This window comes from Mustela lutreola, chromosome 9, assembly GCF_030435805.1.
Source record: "Mustela lutreola isolate mMusLut2 chromosome 9, mMusLut2.pri, whole genome shotgun sequence".
Classification (NCBI taxonomy): Eukaryota; Metazoa; Chordata; class Mammalia; order Carnivora; family Mustelidae; genus Mustela; species Mustela lutreola.
Genome location: NC_081298.1, coordinates 70,136,843 through 70,159,775, shown reverse-complemented (window position 1 = coordinate 70,159,775; position 22,933 = coordinate 70,136,843). Strand labels below are relative to the sequence as shown.

The 22,933-nt window shown below is 48.0% G+C and overlaps 1 protein-coding gene across 3 annotated transcripts in view; it reads right to left on the bottom strand.

Annotated features, from left to right (window-relative positions):
- Window positions 1-21,579, bottom strand: part of CNNM4 (cyclin and CBS domain divalent metal cation transport mediator 4) — a 37,415-nt gene extending 15,836 nt beyond the window's left edge. For 2 of the 3 annotated variants that reach the window (XR_009344831.1, XM_059134648.1), the window contains exon 1: window positions 20,099-21,579. Coding sequence is in view for 2 of the 3 variants with exons in the window: in XM_059134648.1 (XP_058990631.1) it covers window positions 20,099-21,500 (1,402 nt within the window). In the remaining variant the exon portion in view is untranslated. The remainder of the gene's footprint in view (window positions 1-20,098) is intronic. The other variant, XM_059134649.1, reaches the window with a different exon arrangement.
- Between the last annotated feature and the right edge of the window lie 1,354 nt (window positions 21,580-22,933).

Sequence of the window (22,933 nt, the reverse complement as noted above, 5' to 3'; positions counted from 1 at the left end):
GGCACACACCAAGTGTTTAACAGGTATCTGTGGAATAAAGGACTCCATTCACACAGATATTTCCTTAGGAGAAATGTAATCAATGCAAAGGGGGAAAGGGATGAAGACGAGAGAAGAATTCCTTTGAATTTTAGTAATTAAGAAGTTTCTGTAATTTAAAAATGATTTTGGGGGCACCTGAGTGGCTCAATGGGTTTAAGGCCACGACCTGCCTTCGGCTTGGTCGTGATCTTGGGGTCCTGGAATGGAGCCCCGCATCGGGCTCTTTGCTCAGTGGGGAGCCTGCTTCCCTCTCTCTCTCTGCCTACTTTGCTCTAATAAGTAAATAAAATTTTTTTTTTTTTTAAATTTACCTTTTAAAATAAAAGGGCCAACTGGGGACCTCTATTTATGATCCTCATTGTATGAAATTTAAGTCTACTACAGAATGTTTATTTTAATGAGTTCCCTCATTTTATTACCAGCGTCCATTCAACTGGATAATTGGATTTTGGGGGTGGCTGGGTGAGAAATGGAACATGAAAATGTAAATAATACATCTACCCCAAAAGCTAAGAAGCCCCCATTTTTCAAAGTAGTCCTTATTCAAAGAAAAAAGACTGAGGAAATAACAGCAAAATGCTTGTATGTGGCTCCTCCATGTGAAATTGTTCATATTTGACTATTTTTGACCAGCCAAAATGATACTTTCATATGATTAAACCTGAAAGTATGGAGGGGTTCAGGATATGGTTTGTTTCTTTTTTATACTTTTCTGAAGAGAGAGTATTAATTTTATAATCAGAAAGAAACACATCTATTGGGGCGTCTGGGTGACTCAGTTGTTGGGCGTCTGCCTTTGGCTCAGGTCATGATCCCAGCGTCCTGGGATGGAGCCCCACATTGGGTTCCCTGCTCTGTGGAAAGCCTGCTTCTCCCTCTCCCATTCCCCCTGCTTGTGTTCCCTCTCTCGCTGTGTCTCCCTCTGTCAAATAAATAAATAAAATCTTTTAAAAAAAGAAAGAAAAGAAACATATCCATTAGAAGTAGCTCTGAAAAACACTCTCCTACTGCTTTCCCCAGGGACTCAGGGCTTCTGGAGCCTTTTACACTCATGCGCTGCTCGTACAGGGCAAACTGGCTGTGGGAAAGGAGGCACCATGAGGTCGCCCTCGGTCTGCTCTGGGCCACACCTGGCTGGCAAGCTTGCCCACTCTGCCTTTGTCGACCTTTGTTCCGCCAGGTCTCCTCTCAGTCAGAGAACCACAGGGAGGCCTCTTTCACTGCCCTCTCCCATCTGGAATGGGGCAGAGTAAGAGGCCCCAGAACCTGACTGAGTCCCTGTGCACCCTTGGCTCCCCTCTGAGGGGCTCAACCTTGGGGTCTGTTAGCACTCCCTGCCCAGCCTGGCCCCAGCTCTCCCTCCGCCCTTCACCAGCACTGGTATGGCTGCCTTTGCTGCCGGCCGGTGTCCAGCTCGGCCAGGCCCACACTGTGACTTCACTGCTCTCCATGCTATACCCCAGCCCCGCCTACCTCATGCCTGGAACACAGCAGACCCCCAGACTCTGCTGGATCCCTACAAGCTGGTCTCCTGGGGCCCCAGGGAGCCCAGTCCTCCGCCTTCCACAGTGCGTATCTTAGCAGACTGCTGTGTCCTTTCCCCCCATAAAAAAAACTTTATAATCTCGTAAAGACTGTAAGAAAGACACCTTAGAAGGTGCTGGGTTTCAAAGTCCACAAGGTCCCTGAGAGGCCCCACTTACCAGCTCCAGCTGCCTTTTCTCATGTGGAACATCCAGAGGTCCCAGATCAGACATGGGATTGGCCACTACCCGAGGTGGTGTCCTGGGCATCTTCCCCTGCTGGTCCCCCAGCAAATTCCAGCCACTGACCTCCCAAGCTCCCAACACAGGCCCAGAGCTCTCACACACCTCCCTTGGGGAGAGGTGCTGGCCTCTGGGTGCCAGAAGACGGGATCTCAGGCCATGGGTCTGCACTTGCCGGCAACAGGGCACCTAATTTCCTGGGAATCCTCCCCCCACACCACCCTAGCAAAGGGGAAAGATTAAGCTGACTATTAATAGTGCTGATCTCAACCAGTAGGAGGGGCAGCCCAGCCCAGCCCAGCAAGATGACACAGGTGGGGCACGCGTAGGCGTAGGCGTAGGCAGGCATAGGCAGGGAAGCAGAGGAGCACAGCCACAGGAGATACAGCCCTGCACAGCCCTCCACCCCAGGGACCCCTCCACAGGCAGGTGGGAGAGCTACACACAAGACCAAGTTTCCCTAAATATCCCTAAGCAGGAAGCCCAGGCTGGGGAGGAGCAGGGAGTGAGCCATTTAATCAATAAGCAACTTAAGAGAACACTGGGGAGATGTTTAATTTTAATATAAATTAAAATATACTATTAGACCACAGAGACTAAAACAGTGCAGTACTGGAGAGAACAATGACACTTTTTTTCTTCAGGATTTGGCAGCACGTGTCAAAACAAAAAATGTGCAAGACCTTGGCCTCAGCCATTTCTTCCACACTAGGATAGACCTTGATACAAAGGGAAAACCCAGGCTGGTGTGCAAGCTGTGGCCAGGAGGGTCCATCTAGTGTGGTTTATGACACAGTATTGCAGCCACTAAAAATTAGGCTGATGCAGACAGAAATTTATTTAAAGAGACAGTGGTTCACCACCTGCATAAAGCAAAAAGTTACAAAGTAAGAAAATTAAGGATGCCTGTTTCTTCTGCTTTTGCTTTAATGCACTTTATTTTATTTTTAAAGATTTTATTTATTTATTTGACAGACAGAGATCACACGTATGCAGAGAGGCAGGCAGAGAGAAAGTGGTAAGCAGGCTCCCTGCTGAGCAGAGAGCCTTCAGCTCAGGTGGTCATGATCCCAGGCCCTGGGATCATGACCTGAGCTGAAGGCAGAGGCTTTAACCCACTGAGCTACCCAGGCTCCCCACTTAATGCATTTTAAAATCAGCATGTATTACCTTCTTATTTTTATATTTATAATCAGAAAGGATAAGAATGATGTCTCATACTGAGGGATAGGAGAAAGCATTATAGTTGGTCCACTGCTTACCAGAAGCTGGTTCATTGCTACTTACTAGAAGAAAACACACCAAAATACTCACATTCTGAGTGGTGGGATAGGGGGCCCTTCATTTCCTAATCATTTTCCTCCTTTCTGAAAGTTTCTACAATAAATACATTACTTTATTTTTATATTTTATTAAGGAAGCCATCAATAAATACAGCCACTATTAGCTGGTCAGATTTTTAAAAGGAAAAGGAAGGGGACGCCTGGGTGGCTCAGTGGGTTAAGCCTCTGCCTTCAGCTCACGTCATGATCTCAGGGTCCTGGGATCCAGCCCCACATCAGGCTCTCTGCTCAGTGGGGAGTCTGCTTCCCCACTGCCACCCCACCCCCGGCCTGCCTCTCTGCCTACTTGTGATCTCTGTCAAATAAATAAATGAAATCTTAAAAAATAAATAAATAAGATAAAATAAAAGGAAAAGGAAAATGGAAAGCAAGACAAAAAGGGAAAAAACTGAGTGAAGCAGGAAAAATAAAAAGAGGAGGTGACAGGAGGATAGTCGTAGGGAAAAGAGAAATGGAAAGGCAGACACTGCAGCCCACTTGCCAAAACAGAAAATCATTTCTAGAGACTTACCAGGAGACTTACCCAGCCATTCTGAGCAAGACAACAAGACCGCCTTACACTACACGTACAAACAGCCCATCTGGAACCTTCCAGAACACGGTCTCCAAAAAGGGTATTCATTCCAGGCTCCATTCACATTTATTTGTATTTCAAAACAAATAAGCGACTTTAGCTTTTGTTTATACACAGACTGACAGTGGGATCTGAGCAGCCAGTCCCTAGGGGAAGGGGCTCCTGCCCTCACTCAATCGGTCTCCAGCCAAGTGAGAGGAGCTACAGACCCCTCATCCTTATGTCTTTAAAAAAAGTTTTTGTGGGGGCACCTGGGTGGCTCAGTGGGTTGAGCCTCTGCCTTTGGCTCGCATCATGATCTCGGGGTCCTGGTGATTGAGCCCCGCATTGGGCTCTCTGTTCAGTGGGGAACCTGCTCCCCCCCGCCCCCCACCTGCCTCTCTGCCTACTTGTGATCTCTCTGTGTCAAATAAATAAATAAAATCTTTTTTTTTTTAAGTTTTTGTGTTTGTTTTATAACATACGTGTTAGTAAAACAAACAGTACATGTATACAATTTTTGAATGGCCAGACCTTCTTTGTCCCCTCTCAAAGGACCTACACCGATGTGCCCCCCAGGGCCCACCTCCTCCCCTCAGCTATGAAACAGTGGGGGTAAGCATGTTCTGGGGCAGGGAGCCCAGGCACTATCCCTCTCACATCTACTACTCACAGGAGGAAACTGATTCTCAGGGAAGTCCTGTCCAGGATCATCACACTGTGAGGGGGAGAAGAAGCTGGGATTCAGAAAAGGGGCTTCCTAAGTAATACTCACCTTTCTTTTTGTTTTGTTTTGTTTTGTTTTAATAAAGATTTTATTTATTTATTTACAGAGAGAGAGATCACAACTAAGTAGAGAGGCAAACGGAGATAGAGGGGGAAGCTGGCTCTCTGCCAAAGAGAACCTGATGCTGGATTCCATCCCAGGACCCTGCCACCTGAGCTGAAGGCAGAGGTTTAACCGACTGAGCCACCCAGGTACCCCTAATACTCTCCTTTTAAACCAAACACCCCGGGGTGCAGCTATTGACAAGCAGAAGTTAGGAGACACTAAGACTGGTCTCTCACCCAGGGACAGGGCTTCATGGCTTTCATTTTTCATTTAGCCAGCAGTCTCTAATTTTTTAACCTTTTATGATGGAAAATATCAAGCATCTACAAAAGTACAGGAAATAATATAATTACACCCTCAGGGCCCTTCACTGAACTTAAACAATTAACAACTCCAACTCCTGCGGCCAATCTTGTTTCCTCTTCCCTCCTACCCACTTCACTGGCTTATTTTGAAGCAAATCTCAGATTTTATCTGTAAACATCTATAAATTTTACAGGCTCTTGGGGTCAGTATCTCTAAAAGATAAGGACTCTTACCTGGCAGACCACAATAGAACACAATACCACGTCTAATATGTAATTCCTTAAGATCATTAACATCAAACGTCTAACTTCCCTGATTTTTCTTCAATGAGTTTTACACCTAATTTGTATATATATGTATATATCTTTTTCTGATATTGGTAACAAAAGTACAAAGGACATTAAGATCACTTATAATCCTGCCTTCCAAAGACAACTTCCAAAGATTAACTTTTTATTAAATACTTTTAAAATTAAATAATTTGTAAATACTTCGCATTGTTTTTCCATGTCATAAAAATATTTTTTAAAAATGAAAGTCCTGGGTGCCTGGGTGGCTCAGTGGGTTAAAGCCTCTGCCTTCAGCTCAGGTCATGATCCCAGGGTCCTGGGATCGAGCCCCGCATCGGGCTCTCTGCTCTGCAGGGAGCCTGCTTCCTCCCCTCTCTCTCTCTGCCTGCCTCTCTGTCTACTTGTGATTTCTCTCTCTCTGTCAAATAAATAAAATCTTTAAAAAAAAAAAAAAAAAAAAAAAAAAAAAAATGAAAGTCCTCATAATACCTCATTGGACACATGTGTAAATAATTCTTAACCTCACTGGGCTCTTAAATTACGGCCCACCCTTTTTGTGCCATTATGGAAATCTCTGTAATGAATGTATTTGGATATATCTCTGTGTCCTTCAGATACATTTCTAAAAGGAAAATCACTGGGTCAAAAGACAGGTTTGGGGGGCACCTGGGTGGCTCAGTGGGTTGAGCCACTGCCTTCGGCTCGGGTCATGATCTCGGGGTCCTGGGATCAAGTCCCGCATGGGGCTCTCTGCTCAGCAGGGGGCCTGCTTCCCTTCATCTCTCTCTGCCTGCTTGTGATCTCTCTCTGTCAAATAAATAAATGAAATCTTTTAAAAAAAAAAAAAAAAAAAGACAGGTTTGGGGTTTTAAGTTTCTTAGGTTATCTAAGGAGTGAGGTCAGATGGAATGCTGATGTCTTTGTCTTCAGGGATGTGGAAACTTCTGGAAGATACAGCCAGGGACACAGTTCAGAAGGCTGGGAGGAACAAACTAGAGGTATTTTGCACAGCAAAAGAAAATGAAGTGGAGAGAAGATGCTGGTCTGGCTGACAATGCCTCCCTGAGCATGAGAAGGGCAAGGGCAAGCAACCCATCAGGAGATGCCAAGGGGGTCCCCAGCCTTAGCCTCCTTTCAGCTCTGGACCCTTACAACAAACTGCTTCCTCCTTTCCACCAGTCCTCTCTGCTCAGGAGCACCTCTGAGTATCTATCATCCCGGCTCCTGTCCATCTAGCCTCCCACCCCAACCCTCCAGCACCCCCAGCCAGGAGGAGCCCCATTCTTAACATACCTCCCGGCTCAACTGCTTACAGACTCAAAGCTCCCTTACTGCTCTGTGAGGCACCTGTTCTTTGGCTCTGTGCAACCAGCTGGTAACCAACAGGAGACTCAATATAAAAGATGGACCATTATTAATGAGGCCACATGTCCCATGTTCGTTTGTCAAGAAGATGTAACAGGAAATTCTGCTAAATGCTTAGCTGACTGACATCAGGATACATTAAGTCTGGGGGTAGGGGGCTAGCCTTCTACTTAACTAACCCTAGTAATCACATCCGCATCATAAAAAAAAGAAAAGAACATTTGTTTTTTCTTTTTACCTTGGTGAACACCCATTGGTAATTGTTAATCACATACTGTGCCCAAATGTTTACAAACTATAAAAATCATCCTAGACCTCACATCCAAACATGAGAGAGAAAAACTGCAGCACCATTTGGTGTGGGGCTGAGGCTGTTACAAGTAGAAGGAGGGGAGGAGGTGGAAAAGGGCAAGAATATTGCTTGGTATGTTCCAACTTCCTCACCCGAACTGGGCCATTAGTAGAAGAAAGAAAAGGGACTTAACTACCAAACAATTATTTTTCCTGTCATAAAACAAAACCCAAAACCCTAACAGAGATATCCTGTACTGTCTTCCTCCGTGGTTGGTTGGTTAATGGCTGGAAAAAACAGTTGTAGACCTCTCTCTCATGAACACAGATGCCAAAATTCTAAATAAAGAAATTGGTAAATCAAATCCAATGATGCATGGCAAGAATCATACCTGATGACTAAGTCAGGTTTATTCCAGTTATGCAATAAATGTTTACGGGTGAACATTTAAAAATCAATCGGTATAATTCAAAATAAAGGAGGTAAATCATTCAAACATCTCAACATTAACAGTTACTTAAAAAGCATTTGGTAAAATTCAAAATCATACCTACTGACAAATTTGGAAAGCCTACCCTGAAACCTAGACTGAGGCACCACCTAGCCAATGAAATTAAGCAAGAACAAGACATAAAATGTGTAAGGTGTAGCAATAAGTAAATAAAACTGCCATTGTTCACAGGCAACATAATCACGTGTGTAAACAATCCAAAAGAATCTAAAATAAACTATTAGAATTAATGAGTAAATTTAACAAGGATTAAATGAGTAAATTTAACAATGGATTAAAGCTCACTATACAAAAATTATCCATACTTGTGCTGTATTATAAAGAATACATCTGGGGCACCTGGGTGGCTGAGTTGGTTAAGCGTCTGCCTTTGGCTCAAGCCATAAACCTAGGGTCCTGGGGTGGAGTCCCTTATTGGGCTCCCTGTTCACTGGGGAGCCTGCTTCTCCCTCTCTCTTTGCTACACCCCTTGCTAGTGTGTGCTCTCTCTTTCTCTCTCACTCTCTCAAATAAATAAATAAAATCTTAAAAAAAAAAAAATTTGGGTCCTGGACCCTGGCTCCCCAAATCCCTTGGAATTTCCTGAGTAAACAGAAGCAGCTTTTGTTATCCTAATGAACAACTCCAGGTGGGCCCCTAGAAAGCTTCAGGGCAGGGTTGGTCACCAGCAAAGCCAAGCATTAGAGGGTCAGACCTTTTAGGTGTCCTACATCCAGGGAAGGCAGCAAGCCAGGCACGGAGTCCAATCACATAGCCAATAACTTAATCATTTGTGCCCAGACACTGAAATTCTGATAAAAGCTCTGGACTGCACCTGAGGAGGTTGGGGAAGAAAAAAAAAATGACCCTCTGCACCTCCAGAGCTCAGCGGAACTTCTCACTGTAAACACACTGACTTGCCCAGAGACAGACACACCCCAACCCCAGGGATAGAGGGCATTGCTGACTGTTCCAGACCTCATCCCATGTGTATCCTTTAAGATAAAACTGGAGCCCTCAGTGTAGCAGCACTTCTCTGAATTCTAGGGGTCATTCTAGTGAATCATTAAACCTGAGAGGTGTCGTGGGAACACTAAATCTACAGCCAGCTGTTGGGGGGGGGGGACTTGTGACTGGTATGTGAAGTGAGGGGAGCATGTGGAAGGACTCCATGCTCCCCTCGCTAACTCCGGGTGGTGAGCATCAGAACAGCACTGCAGTACACCTGGATCAGAACAATGTGCAACCCACATTCTCGAAAACGAAATTTTAAAGACACCTCTCAAAAATCATCAAATACCTTGAATACATGCAAGAAAAGATGTGTAAGACTTCTGTACAGAAACTGACAAAACATTGTTGAAAGAAATTAAGAGGATATCAACAAATGAGGGGGTAACCATGTCTACGGAAGGGAAGACTCATCACTATAAAAATGTCAGATCTTGAGGCACGTGGGTGGCTCAGTGTTTAAAGCCTTTGTCTTCCACTCAGGCCATGATCCCAGAGCCCTGCATCAGGCTCTCTGCTCAGCGGGGAGCCTGCTTCCTCCTCTCTGCCTACTTGTGATCTCTGTCTGTCAAATAAATAAGTAAAATCTTAAAAAAAAGAAAGGTCTTCAAATGGATCTCTAGGTTCAATGCAATCCCATTAAATTTTCAGGAAAAAAGATAAAGGATAGTCAAGATAATCTTGAAGAACAAAGAACAGAATCATTATTACCAAAGAACAAAACCTACTAGAAAACTACAGCAAGTATGTCAATGTAGTACTGGCACAAGGACAGACAAACAGACCAATGGAATATGAGAGTCCAGAGGGACCCACACATACACAGCTCAACCCAGAAAGACAGTCTGCAATAAGCAGCACTGGACCAGACGGATAACGTGTATGGATTTAAAAGAAGAATCAGACTGTAACACCTCAGAAACAAAGATAAATTCCAGAAGGATTACAGATCTAAATGTGAAAGGCAAACAATATAGCTTCTAGAAAATAACACAGGATAACAGCTTCCTAACTTGTGTATAGGCCAAGAATCTTAAACAGGATCTAAAAAGCACTAACCCATAATGGACACTAAGCATTAGTCACTAGGGAGGGCGCCTGGGTGGCTCAGTTGGTTGAGTGACTGCCTTGAGCTCAGGTCATGATCCTGGAGTCCCAGGATGGAGTCCCTCAGCGAGCTTCCTGCTCAGCAGGGGGTCTGCTGCTACCTCTGACATTCCCCCTTTCAGGCTCACTCTCATTCTCTCCCTCAAATAAATAAAATCTTTAAAAAAAAAAAAAGTCATTAGGAAAAAAAAAATTAGTCATTAGGGAAATGTATAATCAAATGACTGGCTAAAATGAAACAAACAAAGAGTTGACAATACCAGAGTTGTAAAGACAGGAGTATAACCAGGTAAGAGCAAAGAGCATTCTGGAAAACTGCCTCATCTGTGTCTATACTATAGGATATTCCCAAAAGAAAAGCCTACATAACATCACCAAAAGTCATGCAGGAGAGCACTTGCAGTGGCCTTATTTAAACAACTACAAATTGGAAACAACTGAAATGTCATCAACTTCCCAGTTTATTCCTACCATGAATAAAATCTAGCAACAAAAAGGAATGAACTCCAGCTACATACAACAATGGATGAAACACATAACCTTTGTGTCAAGCAGAAGGCATCAGACACAAAAGACACATACTGATGATTCACTTGTAAAAGTTCAGAAACGGAAAAAATTGACCCATGATGATTGGGGGTACAGGGTTAGTGACTGGGAGGGTTCCCTAAACAGTACACACCCTTCTACAATGTTGGTAATGTTCTATTTCCTGAGCTCAGTGACAGTTACACAGGGGTGTTCCTCTGCGAAAAACTATCAAATCGTACACTTATGATTTACCGACTTGCTTCAAAAGAAAGTTACCTCTAAAACAAATCCAGGTGGTTGCCAGAGGCAAGAGGTAAAACGGGGGAAGGTGGTCAGAAGGTACAAATTTCCAGTTATAATAAGATCAAGTAGTTCTGGATATGTAATGCCCAACATGGTGACTACAGTTAATAATATTATGTCCTATATATGAAAACTGCGGGGGAAGAAAAATAGATCTTAGGAGCGCCTGGCTGGGGCTCAGTTGGTTAAAGCAGCAGCCTTCAGCTCAGGTCATGATTCCAGAGTCCTGGGATCTACCTAGGCTCCTTGCTCAACAGGGAGTCTGCTTCTCTCCCTCCCCCTGCTGCGCCCCCTGCTTGGTTTTTCCCCTCTCTGTCAAATTAAATTAAATTAATTAAATAATTAATTAATTAATAACTTCCTTCTCATCACAGGAAAAAGAAACCTTGTATATCTGTGTCGTGAGTGACAGATATAGTTAACTAGACTTACTGTGGCAAACATCTATGAAAATACAGAATCATTAAGCTGTACACCTTAAACAAGTTTCATGTTCTATGTCAACTGTACCTCAACTTAAAAAAATATATATCTAGAACTGACAATAAATCTTCCAGCCTGGAATTACTGGAATTTCCCAATCTTCTCATCTCATTTCTTAATATCCACGTTCTTACTGAAAAGCGACACAGAGCAGGGTTAAGAGCTTGGCCTCTGGAGGAGAAGAGCTGTGGCGGCCACTTAAGTCATCACACCTCTAGAAAAGATTCTTAGCCTCTTGAGCGTCGGTTCCTATCTATAGCATTTGGCGGATTAATTAAGTATTCAATAAAGGTTAACCATTAATGAAGGCACTTCTTCCTTCATCTGCTCTCTGCTCTTACTCAGCCTTTTCCAGAGCTCTGGGTCTGGGGCATTTCTCAGGACACTGGGTCTCCTGGGGAATTTCTGCTCCCTTGGATTCCCCCTCTACCCTCTGCTGCTCTTCCATCTTAACCTCTTCTCTCCCTAACAGGGACACCGGGCGGGAGCAGACAAAGAAGGAGTCCTGATATGAAACCACCCAAGGAGAAGTGCAAATGTGGCTCTACCCCTTGCCCTGCCTTCCCTGACCCTCTGATTCTGCTCCCCACTGTGAGAATGCAGATGTGTGGCCAATCAGGATGGCAGGCTTGTTTCTCGGATTTGCAGGAAACAAACAATTCAGGAAATGAGGGGAATCTCCTCAGTTTTAAGTTTCTCTGCCATACATTTTTTTGCTTCAGCTCTGGCTTCTGTTACCCTTAACATACACACTGGGACCCAGATAAGATGGTATCTGAATTGACAGGTAATTATCTAGTGGGCTCTTTTGACCTCAATGTCTTCATAATTCCCAGAAAGGTACCACACCTGGACAGCGGGGCAGCCTGCTCCCGGAGCTGGTACATGAGAACCACTGCAGGCCACAGTGGTATCAGCGCCAACTGGGGCACGTTTGGATACTAATAACAATAATTTTTTAAAAGGCTAACATTAAAAATAAAAAATTTTAAATTTTAAAAAACATTTAATTTAATAAAAAAAAAATGGCTAACATTTATTGTATGAGGACAATGGTGCCAGGCACTGAGCTAAGCACTCTACATTGGCTTACCTCATGTAGTCCTCACCACAGCCCCCTGAGCTGGACAGTGTCATTAATGTGACTAGCCAAATCACCAACCAAAGAGAAATTTTTCAGAGACTTCGAGTCAGCAACTATTTTGAGCCTTTCGTGAAATAAACCCACTTGCATAAGCATTAGTCCAGTTTTTAAACTTACTCTTAGGGAAGCATGAAGAGAGCTGGACTAATTTTTAAGATTTTATGTATCTGTTTTAGAGAGAACACAAGCAGGACGGATAGGGGGAGAGAGGGAGAGAGAGAATCCCAAGCTGACTCCCCGCTAAGCAGACCCCAACCTGGGGCTCAATCCCACGGACCCTGAGATCATGACCGGAGCCAAAACCAAGAGTCCGACCCTAAGCCAAAGGCACCACCCAAGCAACCCCAGACTCATTTTAAAGCAGGAGTCCAGGGGACTGTGTGGGTGTGCGTACGTGTATATGGGTATGTATGCGAGGGCCTGCTTGCAGGGGTAGTGTGTGTGAATCTGCCCACCTGTGTGTGGGGGTGAAATGTGTGTTTAAGCATGCCTGTGTGGGGGCGGGTGTGTATGCGTGTATGTGTTTGCCTGTCCTTGTGTGTATTTGGTGGGGGAAGGCATGAGTGTGTGTGGGAGTAAGCCTGCCTGAGCTGGGGGGAGCCTCCTTCCAACCAAGGCTCCTGGCTGCCTGCTGGCCAGAGACCAGGCGTTCCAGGGAGCCCAGGGAAACCAGTCTTTCAAGAACCCTGCCCAGGTCACAGTAAATCAGCCCTGCAGCATGGAAGCGACTCAGACTGTAACCTCTGGGGAATGCTCTAGCAACACCAAGTTTAACCCCCAGCAAAACAGGCCAGCGGCTAAAAACAAAACAAAACAAAATGAAACAAACAAACAAAAAACACCCAACAACAAAAAAACCAGGCTGGCGGCAGCACACCCCAACCCTCTGGGCTCGCCTTTTTATCAGCCACACAGTGCTACCCAGCCCTCCTTCTGGGGACACCCCAGAAGCCCAGGGATAGAAAGGGATTCTCATCTTATTCTGAAAGAACCAATCTAAACTGGGTTCCAAAAAGCAGGGCAGTGAAGACAATGGTTTCAATGTGAAAATACATATGAACGGCTACTTGGAAACTACACAGCTGTGAAATGAAAATGGTTTTGAGGGGCGCTTGGGTGGCTTAGTGGGTTAAAGCCTCTGCCTTCGGCTCAGGTCATGGTCTCAGGGTTCTGGGATTGAGCCCCGCATCGGGCTCTCTGCTCATCGGGGAGCCTGCTTCCCCCTCTCTCTCTGACTGCCTCTCTGCCTACCTGTGATCTCTGTCTGTCAAATAAATAAATAAAATCTTTTAAAAAAAAAAAAGAAAGAAAATGGTTTTGATCCTGCTATTTGTGACACAACTTTAAGAATCAATTTCTAAAAAAGTTACTGTAATAAATCAAAACATTAAAAATAGTTCTCTCCAGGTGACAGATTCATGGGTTGTTTTTGTTGTTGTTGTTTTTGTTTTTGTTTTTTTAAAGATTTTATTTATTTATTTGACAGAGAGAGAGATCACAAGTAGGCAGAGAGACAGGCAGAGAGAGAGGAGGAAGCAGGCTCCCTTCAGAGCAGAGAGCCCGATGCGGGGCTCGATCCCATGACCCTGAGATCATGACCTGAGCTGAAAGCAGAGGCTTTAACCCCTGAGCCACCCAGGCACCCCTCATGGGTTGTTTTGTTTAGATTTGTGTGTTTTCTTAAAGGCCTGACGATGAGATATATCTCTTTCAAAATAACCACTAGTAAAAACAAAATCATGTAACAAATGGAAAAAGAATTGACTCAGGAGTCCAAACTCCAGTCTATGGAATGAACCAGGAGTCCTTTATGCAGCCACAAAGCCTTTTATGACAGGATGTCTTGAGACACACAAGCGTGACAAGGGGGTAACCTGAGGGACAGGACGGGCCAGCACCTTGTTGCAGGGCTGTGCCTGACAGCAGACAGAGGGGCTCAGAGGAGGAGAGGACAGGGCTGGATCAAATGCCAACTAGCTGTGCCCCCATCTACTTAGCCCAGGGCCATCTCAGGCACCCCTGGCGAATTCCGTGACTCTCACACCCACAGAAGCAGTCATACATGAGGAAGCAATTTTACCCAAAGCTGGTACCAACAACCATGAAGCTCATTTCTTATCCTGTGGTCTTGTCCAAGTTCTCCCATAAAAAGAGACACAGAAGTGGAAAAACTTCATGTCTACTCGCCCTTGAAGATCCAGCTGGAATGCCACCTCCTTTGGAGTGTCTTCCCTGACTTCTACTGACCAGAAAGGTGTCTGCTATCCTGGAAGGCCCTGCCCCTTACCCACTTCTCCTGTGGAAAACAATCCTGTGTTTTTGTGTTTCTGTGCACTCAAGTATTTTCAAGGTTAACCATCTGTTCAGTACCTCCTATCCTGACCGGAGGTGTTTGGGAAAACTCTGGAGCTGGGCTTTCTAATTTCTAATTTCTAAAATACAAGACTTTTGAAAACTAGACACTAGTGTGATCTCGGTATGATCTAAGGTCTTCTATGGCCTTAGACACACGGCAGCAACTTCTGGGTTCACAAGGAAGAGTTTTTGGACGAGCTCTGTCAATAGAAGGCTGAGGAAACTGCTCTCGGTCCTAGCTCCTCTATGGAAGCTGGTCCACCACTGGCTGAGCGAGGGGGGGGAAGAGGTGCATCATCCTATCCACGGTGGCCATGCTCCACGGCCATGAGCCCCTCACAAAGAGAAAGTTCCGAGGAGCCTGTCCAGCCTTCCGTCAGCTGCCCGGCTGGCACCCCTGCCTGAGCAGGCAGCTCCTGTCACTCACTCAGATACACTTGCCCCAGGGCCAGCTTCTCCAGCTCAGATCACCAGCTCAGCTGGAGCCTGTTTCCAGGTGGAGCTGTGGGAGGTCAGGTGTGAGGATGCCTTCACTCTCCACTCAAGGCTGCTGTGCTCTCCCAGCACCTTGGGACTTAACTGTCCCATCCCCACAGTCTGTGCTTGGCCCTCATCCTATCTGGCTTCCCCAGGAGGCTCCCCAAACCACGCCTGCTTGGGTCTTTTTCACCTCTCCGAGGAGCCCCTTTAACGGGGCTTCTACAACTCTTTGCTGGTGCTGCCAGCTTTCAAACCTTTAACCCTGCTCCTGGACTTACTCCCAAGCCCCTCATGGGGCTTTCGCCTGCACGGCTGCCTGGATGGACCACACCCTGGTGCTGCTCTGTGTGGTCCAGAAGGCGACACCCTAGACCCACTGAGTTCACCTCTGCGTTTTAAGAAAACATCTAGGCAATTCGGTTGTACGTTTAAATGGGAAACACTCTGATGAGCACAGAGGAGTCCAATCAAGGGTCACATCGCTATAATATACCACCAGGATCCACGCCCCAACCCTCCAAACTGTCTCTGCTTCCTCCTCTCCCTGCTTCTGTTAAATGACATCATCAACCTGAATCCCTAGCTAGAAAGCTCAGATGTTCACAACTGCTTCCTGGCCCCAACTCTAGCATCTCCAAAATGAACACCGAGTCCTGTTATTCTGACTTCAGAAGCATCTCATGGGTCTAGGCCTTCCTTGGCCCCACTGCACCTACCTGAACCAGGAACAATAAGCTTTGTTTACAAGGTCTGTCTCTCTGCTAGACTGCCAGTTCCGTCAACAGGGCTGTTCTAGTCCTCTCTGACTCCCAACAGTGAGCACGGTGTCTGACACACGGGCCTCAAAAAATTAGATGTCTGTTGCAACAAATGAATGAATAAGTAAACAGAGAAAAATAAGATACTTTAAGTGTGTCAGACAGTAGGAACCAAAAGTGAATGCAAAAATTATGCACTATTTTTTCTTGACTTGATAAAGTTGTTTCAGGAAGAAAGAAGAACGTGGGAGAAGTGTGATGTGGCACAGATGGAAATAAGGGAGGAGTTTTCAACGAAAATATTTCTCGCTTTTTCCTCTTAGATACATAAACACACTAACTTCCTACGAGGCCAGTAATAGGTCCAGTCACCTCATGGATCGGAGACCAAGCTGGGTGGAGTTTGAACCCAAGTCTTCACAGGGGGCTAGATGATTATAAAGTAGGTGGGGAAAGATAAGATGACTACAGATGAGCTGAGGGCCTGAGAGGGGCAGGAATGTCATGGAGGGAGGTACAGCAGAAATCTGGAAGGTGGGCTTCATTGTGGGGCTGGAGCTTCTGACTTCTACTTGGTTGAGTTTATTCTTTACTCTGCCTCCAGGGTCTGGGAGGGCATCTTTGGTAAAGGAAAAATGCAATTGGGCCCCGAGTAGCCCAGGGAGCCTCTGTTCTAAAATTTCAAGCTGTAGACAAGCCAACTACAAACACCCAGTGCTGCAAACAATTCTAGAAGTGTTAAGTCAAGGACCAAGGTCAAATGGTATGAGCCTCTCAGTGAGTGGCTTTACAGCTCCAGCCAACCAGATGGTCTAACTCCTAGGTCCTGTGGGGCCTAGCTCCGTGTCTTGCACAGAGAGTATGTATCCATAAATTCATGATAAATGCCTTGAGCTGGGAGGCAAAGCAGCTGGGAAGCTGTAACCCTGCCTTTGTCTCCCAGGAACGGCTCAGGCCCATGCGGGCATGGACTCCCAGAGCCTGTCTCTAACTGTGTATGCAGTAGCAGCTTCATGACTCACTCAGGAGGGAAGCTCTGTATACGCCTGATGGTTAAAAACCACTTATTCACAGAAAATGAGGCACAAGAAAGGGGAACCATGCATCACACTCAAGACTCTAGACTCGGCTTCTCAGGAGCCATTAATACACATGTCGCTGTAGGAGCCCCTCCTGTCTTCCTGGGTGCAACTGGAAAGAGCAAGTCCCCTGAGTATCAGCTCCTCAAAATTCTAACACTATGGAATGGGGATAATTCTGTCCCAAACCTAACAGATCCCATGTTCATTCAGTGACCTTTTATTTGAGATCTCATCTTCCTATGGGCCAAGAACCATTCTAGGGGCCAGGGATACGCCAGTGAACAATACAAGGAGCTCTGCTCTTTGGAACTTAATATTCCAACAGGCGGAGACAGACAATAAACAGCACAGCAAATCTGTAAATTATGGAGTTGTCAGAAAGTGAATTGTGGGCCGCCTGGATAGCTTGGTGATTAGGCCTCTGCCTTCTACTCGGGTAATGATCCTGGGGTTCTAGGATTTAGCCCCACATCGGGCTCTCTGCTTAGCAGGGAGCATGCTTCCTGCCCCACCTCCGCCTGCATCTCTGCCTACTTGTGATCTCTGTCAAATAAATAAATAAGATCTTTAAAAAAAAAAAAAAGAAAGAAAGAAAGTGATCTGTGCTATGAGAAAAAGAAAAATTAGCACAGGGTAGAGGAGACGAGGAAGGTCGGTGAGGATGGGAGGTTATAGTTTTAAATAGGGCACTGAGAAGGTGAGGCTGAAGCAGGCACAAGGGCGGGGAGAGGGTGAGGCTGACAACATCTGGGGAAAAACATTCCAGCCTTAAGGAACAGCCAGGGCAAAGGCCCTCAGGTGGGAGCGTCCCAGCTGTGTTCAAGAAACAGCAAGAAGGCCAGCAGAGCTCGCCAGGCATTCATTAGTTGTTCAACTTTCATTCATTCATTCATTCATTCATTTAACACTCACTAAAGATCCACCTCTTTGCCAGGCCCTGAGTGGTGAAAACACTAATAGGTATGATCCCTACCCACGGCGGGGGGGGGGGGGGGGCGCTCGTCAAAGCGGAGGCGCAAGGAGATAAAATGACCTTAAAAGAAGATTACACCCTGAGCTGAAAGACTGGCAGAAGTCAGGTACCTTCCTCAACTTGCACAGTCCACTGAAGCATAGAAAGGACCCTCAGGGAGATGCTCAGCGACACCTGGCAAGCCCCCAGCTCTTGTTTCAACGCTACTGGCAATGCTAGCCCTGTTAACCTTACTCACTTCTTCTTCTTAGCTATGAAAAAAGCCTTCCAAACACCAGATCTGTAAAGAGAATCTTTTAAGATGCAGACATAAAATGTCTGCCACTTCCAAGAGGGCCTCAGACTAAAATGGTAAATGCCAGATGGAAAGATCTGAGAGAACCATGCTGGGGGCAGCCCAGGGTGGCAATGAGTTAGGATGGAACCATAATGCCCCAGGGTGTGTCCATTAGGGGTGACCATCATATCACTCACATCTCAGCAGCTTCATGCTACACTGGGTAGGCTATGACTGCGTTTCCATGGAATTAGCAGCACCCCTCCAGGGCCAGGGTTAAGGCTCAAACCACCAGCCTCTGTTAAGGAGACTCCAGTGAACTAAAATTTACATCTGGAGAATTCCATTCATCAGAGCTCTGGCCTGAAAGATGCTAGCTCTGTTTTCCCAGCTTCCTGACGTGGTACTTCTTTTTACAAGATGAGTCCAAAGATGGCCCTGCCAAGATCCAGGAAGCTCCCACCTGAAAAGGGCTCAGCCCTCCTGATTAGGGGCTGGGAAGCCTAGCCGAGCTAATCCATACTGGTTGGCTCCAGATCCAAGCTGAAAGATGCAAACGTGCTTGTTGGGTGTGTCACCAGCAACAGTCCCAAAGACCACAGAGGTGGTGAGCAGGAAGCTGCCCTGTTGAGTCCTAACCAGGTTCCTGACCCAGCAACAAGGGAGAAGTCCTCAGGGCCAAGAGGCTGCAGGGTGGGGGTGGGGCACAGATCCTCACTGCTCTGCTCCAACAACTGCTACCTGGGAGAAACACATTCCTGGGCCTGCACCTGCAACGCTACCACCAGCATGGTGCCATCACCACCAGATGTCCATGGCCCTTCAGTCTGTCTGCAATGAGACCACCTTACCAGGCTATCTCCCACTTGGACTTCTGTTACTCAGGTCCTTCTTGGTTCTGATGCTCAGATTCACTCTGTCACTCTGAAAATGGGAGGGTGCAAGTATCCCACTCCAGCCCTGACCTGAGCATCTTTTCAGTGCAAACCTGGCAAGGCCTGCTCCTACCTATCCCAGCCCAACCCATCACCACTGACCCATCCAGTTCCAGGCTCCCCCCTCCTGTCGTGAAATAATCGATTGACAAGCACCTGAAGCGTGCTCCCTGCTGGAGTGCAGAAGTCGCTCCCAGCCCTGGGCTGGCAGGCTGCCTTAGCCGGCAGGAGCTCTCCCCATGAAGAAGGGAAGCAAAAGCCTGGATTTAAGATGTGCTCCCTTCACCCAACCCCCATTCCTTTATAAAGAGCTTCCCTTTCTGCCTCCTCACTCCTTTTGGCCTAGGAGGGTTTTACCCCATAATTGGCTTGTTTACTGCCACTGAGAACTTCTGAGTAGCAAAGGTGGGAGGAAAGTTTTGCTGGAAGTAAAGGAAAGGGGTGTGTGCCCTGAGCTTTGGGGCTGATGAGTAAAACTCCGAGTGCCTCTCTAACTACATGAGAACTAGCCAAGAACCCATGTGAGAAAAAAACACAAGGCACAGCAAGGCCAGCTGAGGATTTCCAGCCAACCACAGGAGGGAAGCTGATGTTTGGCGCCTGGGAAAAGACAGAGCAATAACCAAAACTTGATCTGCTTGCTTCTGCTGAATAGTCGAAAGCATTACTTGGCACTGTTCTGAGTGGGGAGCCAAACAGAGACCTCTCAACTCAGCTTCTGTGGGTTAGGAGATCCAGAAACATCACTCTTGCTCAAAACTTCCAATAGCTCCAAGCAAATGCACCGCCCTGACTTCAGGCTCTTCCCCAAGGCCCCAGATGACTCAGCCTCTCCCGAATGACCACCGGGCAGCTCAACCAAGCTCCAATCCAGCTCAACAGGACCACCTGCTAGGCCCAAAGCACATCCTTTGCTCCTTGTGGGGATGCCCCTGCCTCGGGTACCAGGTGTCCCCACATCTTCAGGCTCTCCTTCAATGCTCCCTCCCCTGTGACAGTTTTCCCAGGGCCCCAGCCCCTTCCCCACGGTACCCCAATCAGATGTGCGGTCCCACTCTCTAATCTCTGTGGCCTCTTTGAAGGCATTGGCCTTACTCCATGCTGCTTCAGTAGTTCCCTGAGGCCTTGCTCTATCCCTCCAAGTGCACAAGCCTGTCTCAGCTCTGATTCACCTGGCACACAAAGCACAGTACCTGGCAAGGCGGCAGATGCTTACGAACTGATCCCGCTGCCCCAAATACCATCCACCTCAGAGGCACAGGAAGTGATGGGCAAATGGGACAGTCACACCAAAAACGTAAGGCCAGCTGACACAAAACAGGCAAGTAAATGACAGGCGTCCCAAAGCCAGCTAACGGGGAGAGCTCCATCCGGCCTTACCCTTCTTGAACTCCTCCAGCATGGCATCCAACTTGGTGTCGTGGAAGACAAAATGTACTGGGTGGTTATAGAAGCGGGTGATGGTCTTGAGGGGGGTGCAGTCATCGGGGTCCACGAAGGCCAAGTCTTTAACATAGAGGATATCGACAATATTGGATTGCTCATCTTCAAACACAGGGATGCGGGTGTAGCCGCTCTCCATGATCTCCGACATGGTATTGAAGTCCAGGATGGCATCGCTGCGGATCATGAAGCAGTCTTGGAGCTGGGTCATGATATCCTCCACGGTTTTGGTCCGTAGCTCCAGGGCACCCTGGATCATGTTTAGCTCCTCTTTCACCAGATCATTATAGGGTTCCGTTACCTTCAACATCTCCATCAGCTTCTCCCGGTTGTAAACGGTGCGAATCTCCTGGCCCAAAACAAAATCCAGGAGCTTGCTGATGGGGAAACTGAGGGGGAAGGTGAGTAGCATAAAGAATTTGGTGAGGATGATAGTGTTGGCACCCACAGCCAGGCCATGGCGGGAGCACAAGGCCTGAGGAACGATCTCCCCAAAGATGACAATGCCAATGGTGGAGGAGGCCACCGCCATGAGCCCAGACCCAATGAGGTTGTCTAGAAGGATGGTGAGGGAGGTGTTGACCAGCACGTTTCCCAGAAGCAGAGAGCAGAGTAAGTAGTTGCCCTTGCGCCGGATGGGCTCGATCTTGCGGGCATAGCGCCTCTCCTTCTCGGTGCCACAGTTCTGCACGATACGCAGCTCCATGGGGTCCAGGGCCATAAGCCCCAGGTTGAGGCCAGAAAACATGCCCGACAGCACCAACAGCACCGTAATGAGGAGGATGTGCAGCCAGAGGGGTAGGAACCTCCCAGCCTCCTCCACCATGAAGAGCAGCGAATCCTTATCGGTCCACCTCTGCCAGGGCCCATTGACCCCGGCCCGGGTACACAATGCATACAACTTCATGTTCTCGCTCCTCCGGAGAAACTTAGTGAGCACCACCAGCATCCCGGACGTGTTCCCGCGGCTCACGTTGACCAGCTGCTGAACGACCAGGTCCTTGGTGAGCTCGGGACAGTTGGTGGAGTTCTGGATCGCCTCGAGGTTGTCCACCTCGGTGAAGGAGATCAGGTTGCTGGAGAGGGAGCCCAGCCTCTGGCCGTACAGCCTCAGGTTCACCGTGCTGCCCTCGGACACGAAGATGATGCCCTCCGGGTTCATCCCACACGATTTGTTGCAGCTCGCCAGTCTCATGCCCAGGATGGCGCCCCACTGGGGGTCGCCCTGGCCCCGGGCCCCCCGCGCCCACATCAGCACCAGCAGCAGCAGCGCGGCCAGGAGGAGGCGCCCTCGGGCCGGCCCGCCGCCCGGGCGCCCGCCCCCGCCCACCGGCGCCATGTTGCTCCGGCTCCGCCGCCGCCGCTCCCCCGCGCCCCGCTGCGCGGCCGGGCTCCCGCCGCCGCTCCTGCCGCCTCGCCGCCGCCGAGCCAACTGCCCGGGCCGCCGGCCTGACGTCAGGTCAGCGCCCCTCCCGCTCCGCCCCGTCGACCCACGCCCCTCATTTGCATGGAAGACCCCGCCCCCGGGCGCGCGCCTCCAGTGCCCGCCCTTAAGGGGGTCCCGAGCTTAAGGTGGAGCGGCGCCCGAGCGGGGGAGCCGAGGGCGGACGTTCGCCCCGCCCTTCTCCTCGCACGCCCTTTCCCGCCGGCCTTTCCGCCCGCTGGGCGTCGGTTCGGCCCACTCTTCTCTGCCTGGCTTGCTTGCCCGGCCTTGCCGCTCCTCTGCTGCAGTCCTGCCGGGCTCCTTCCCCAAAAGATTGCTGCTCGGGGCAGGGTGGCCCTTCTCTATAGGCACCTCAGAAGCAGAACCGCGTTGTGCCTGGGGGTGAGGGAGGAGGACATGCTTTTCCTGATACAAAAAAGAAAAGGGGAACCTGAGGGCGGAGGCCTTCTTCAGGTTCACCGGCATTGCAGACTGTCCCGTGGAGATTTTTCTGGCCTGGGAGTTTGCTGATCTGAGGTCCCAAGACCAGAAGTAGGTACCCCCCAGACCCCCTTGGCCACGGGCTGCCTGGCTGGAGGAATCTGGGGAACTAAGGATATAGAAAGTCCTCGCAGAGGGAAGCGCCAGGGTCTGGCCTAGGCTCTTCTCAAGTCATTTCTGTTTAGGAAACAAATATTGAGCACCTACTATGTGCCGGGCAGACACTTGTTCCAGGCTCTGACGATATAGCAGTGAATAAGCCAAAGTCCCTGCCGCCTTTTTATAGTCCAGAGCAGAAAACAAACCATCAGCAAGCATCCTTTGAACAACCCTAAGAGGTAGTGTTATTTGTCCCTATAACAGATAAAGAAATTGAACCTAGGTACAAATTGGGTCCCTCCACATTGCTATTTTAAGAAAAGAAATGTGTGACTGGGAGTGACACATGGAAGTGTCAGGCCCCATTTTCTGTCTATAAGAAGGGGGTAAGAGCATCAAAAAGGCTCCACCTCTCCAAGCTTATGGGAACAAGTGGCCTAGGCACTGAACAGGACAGGACAACCCTGAATGTTCTAGGTAGCTGGTTTGTTAGCTCCTCGACCGGACCAAACCCTTAACCCCAAATTGTGGTGGTGACTGGCCAGCCAGGGCAGATGCCTGTGAAAATGAGCTGAGAGGTGTGGCGCCAGGCCTAGCCCTGAAATGACTGCTTCCTGGAAGGCCCCCATGTTGGTGTCAGTTAGCAACTATGAATTGAGCCCCAAGCACTCAGGAGGTGTGGGGAAGACCGCAGCTGCCTTGCCGCAGTCAGGAGGAAGGAGACAGACAGACAAGACAAAGGTCCTTAC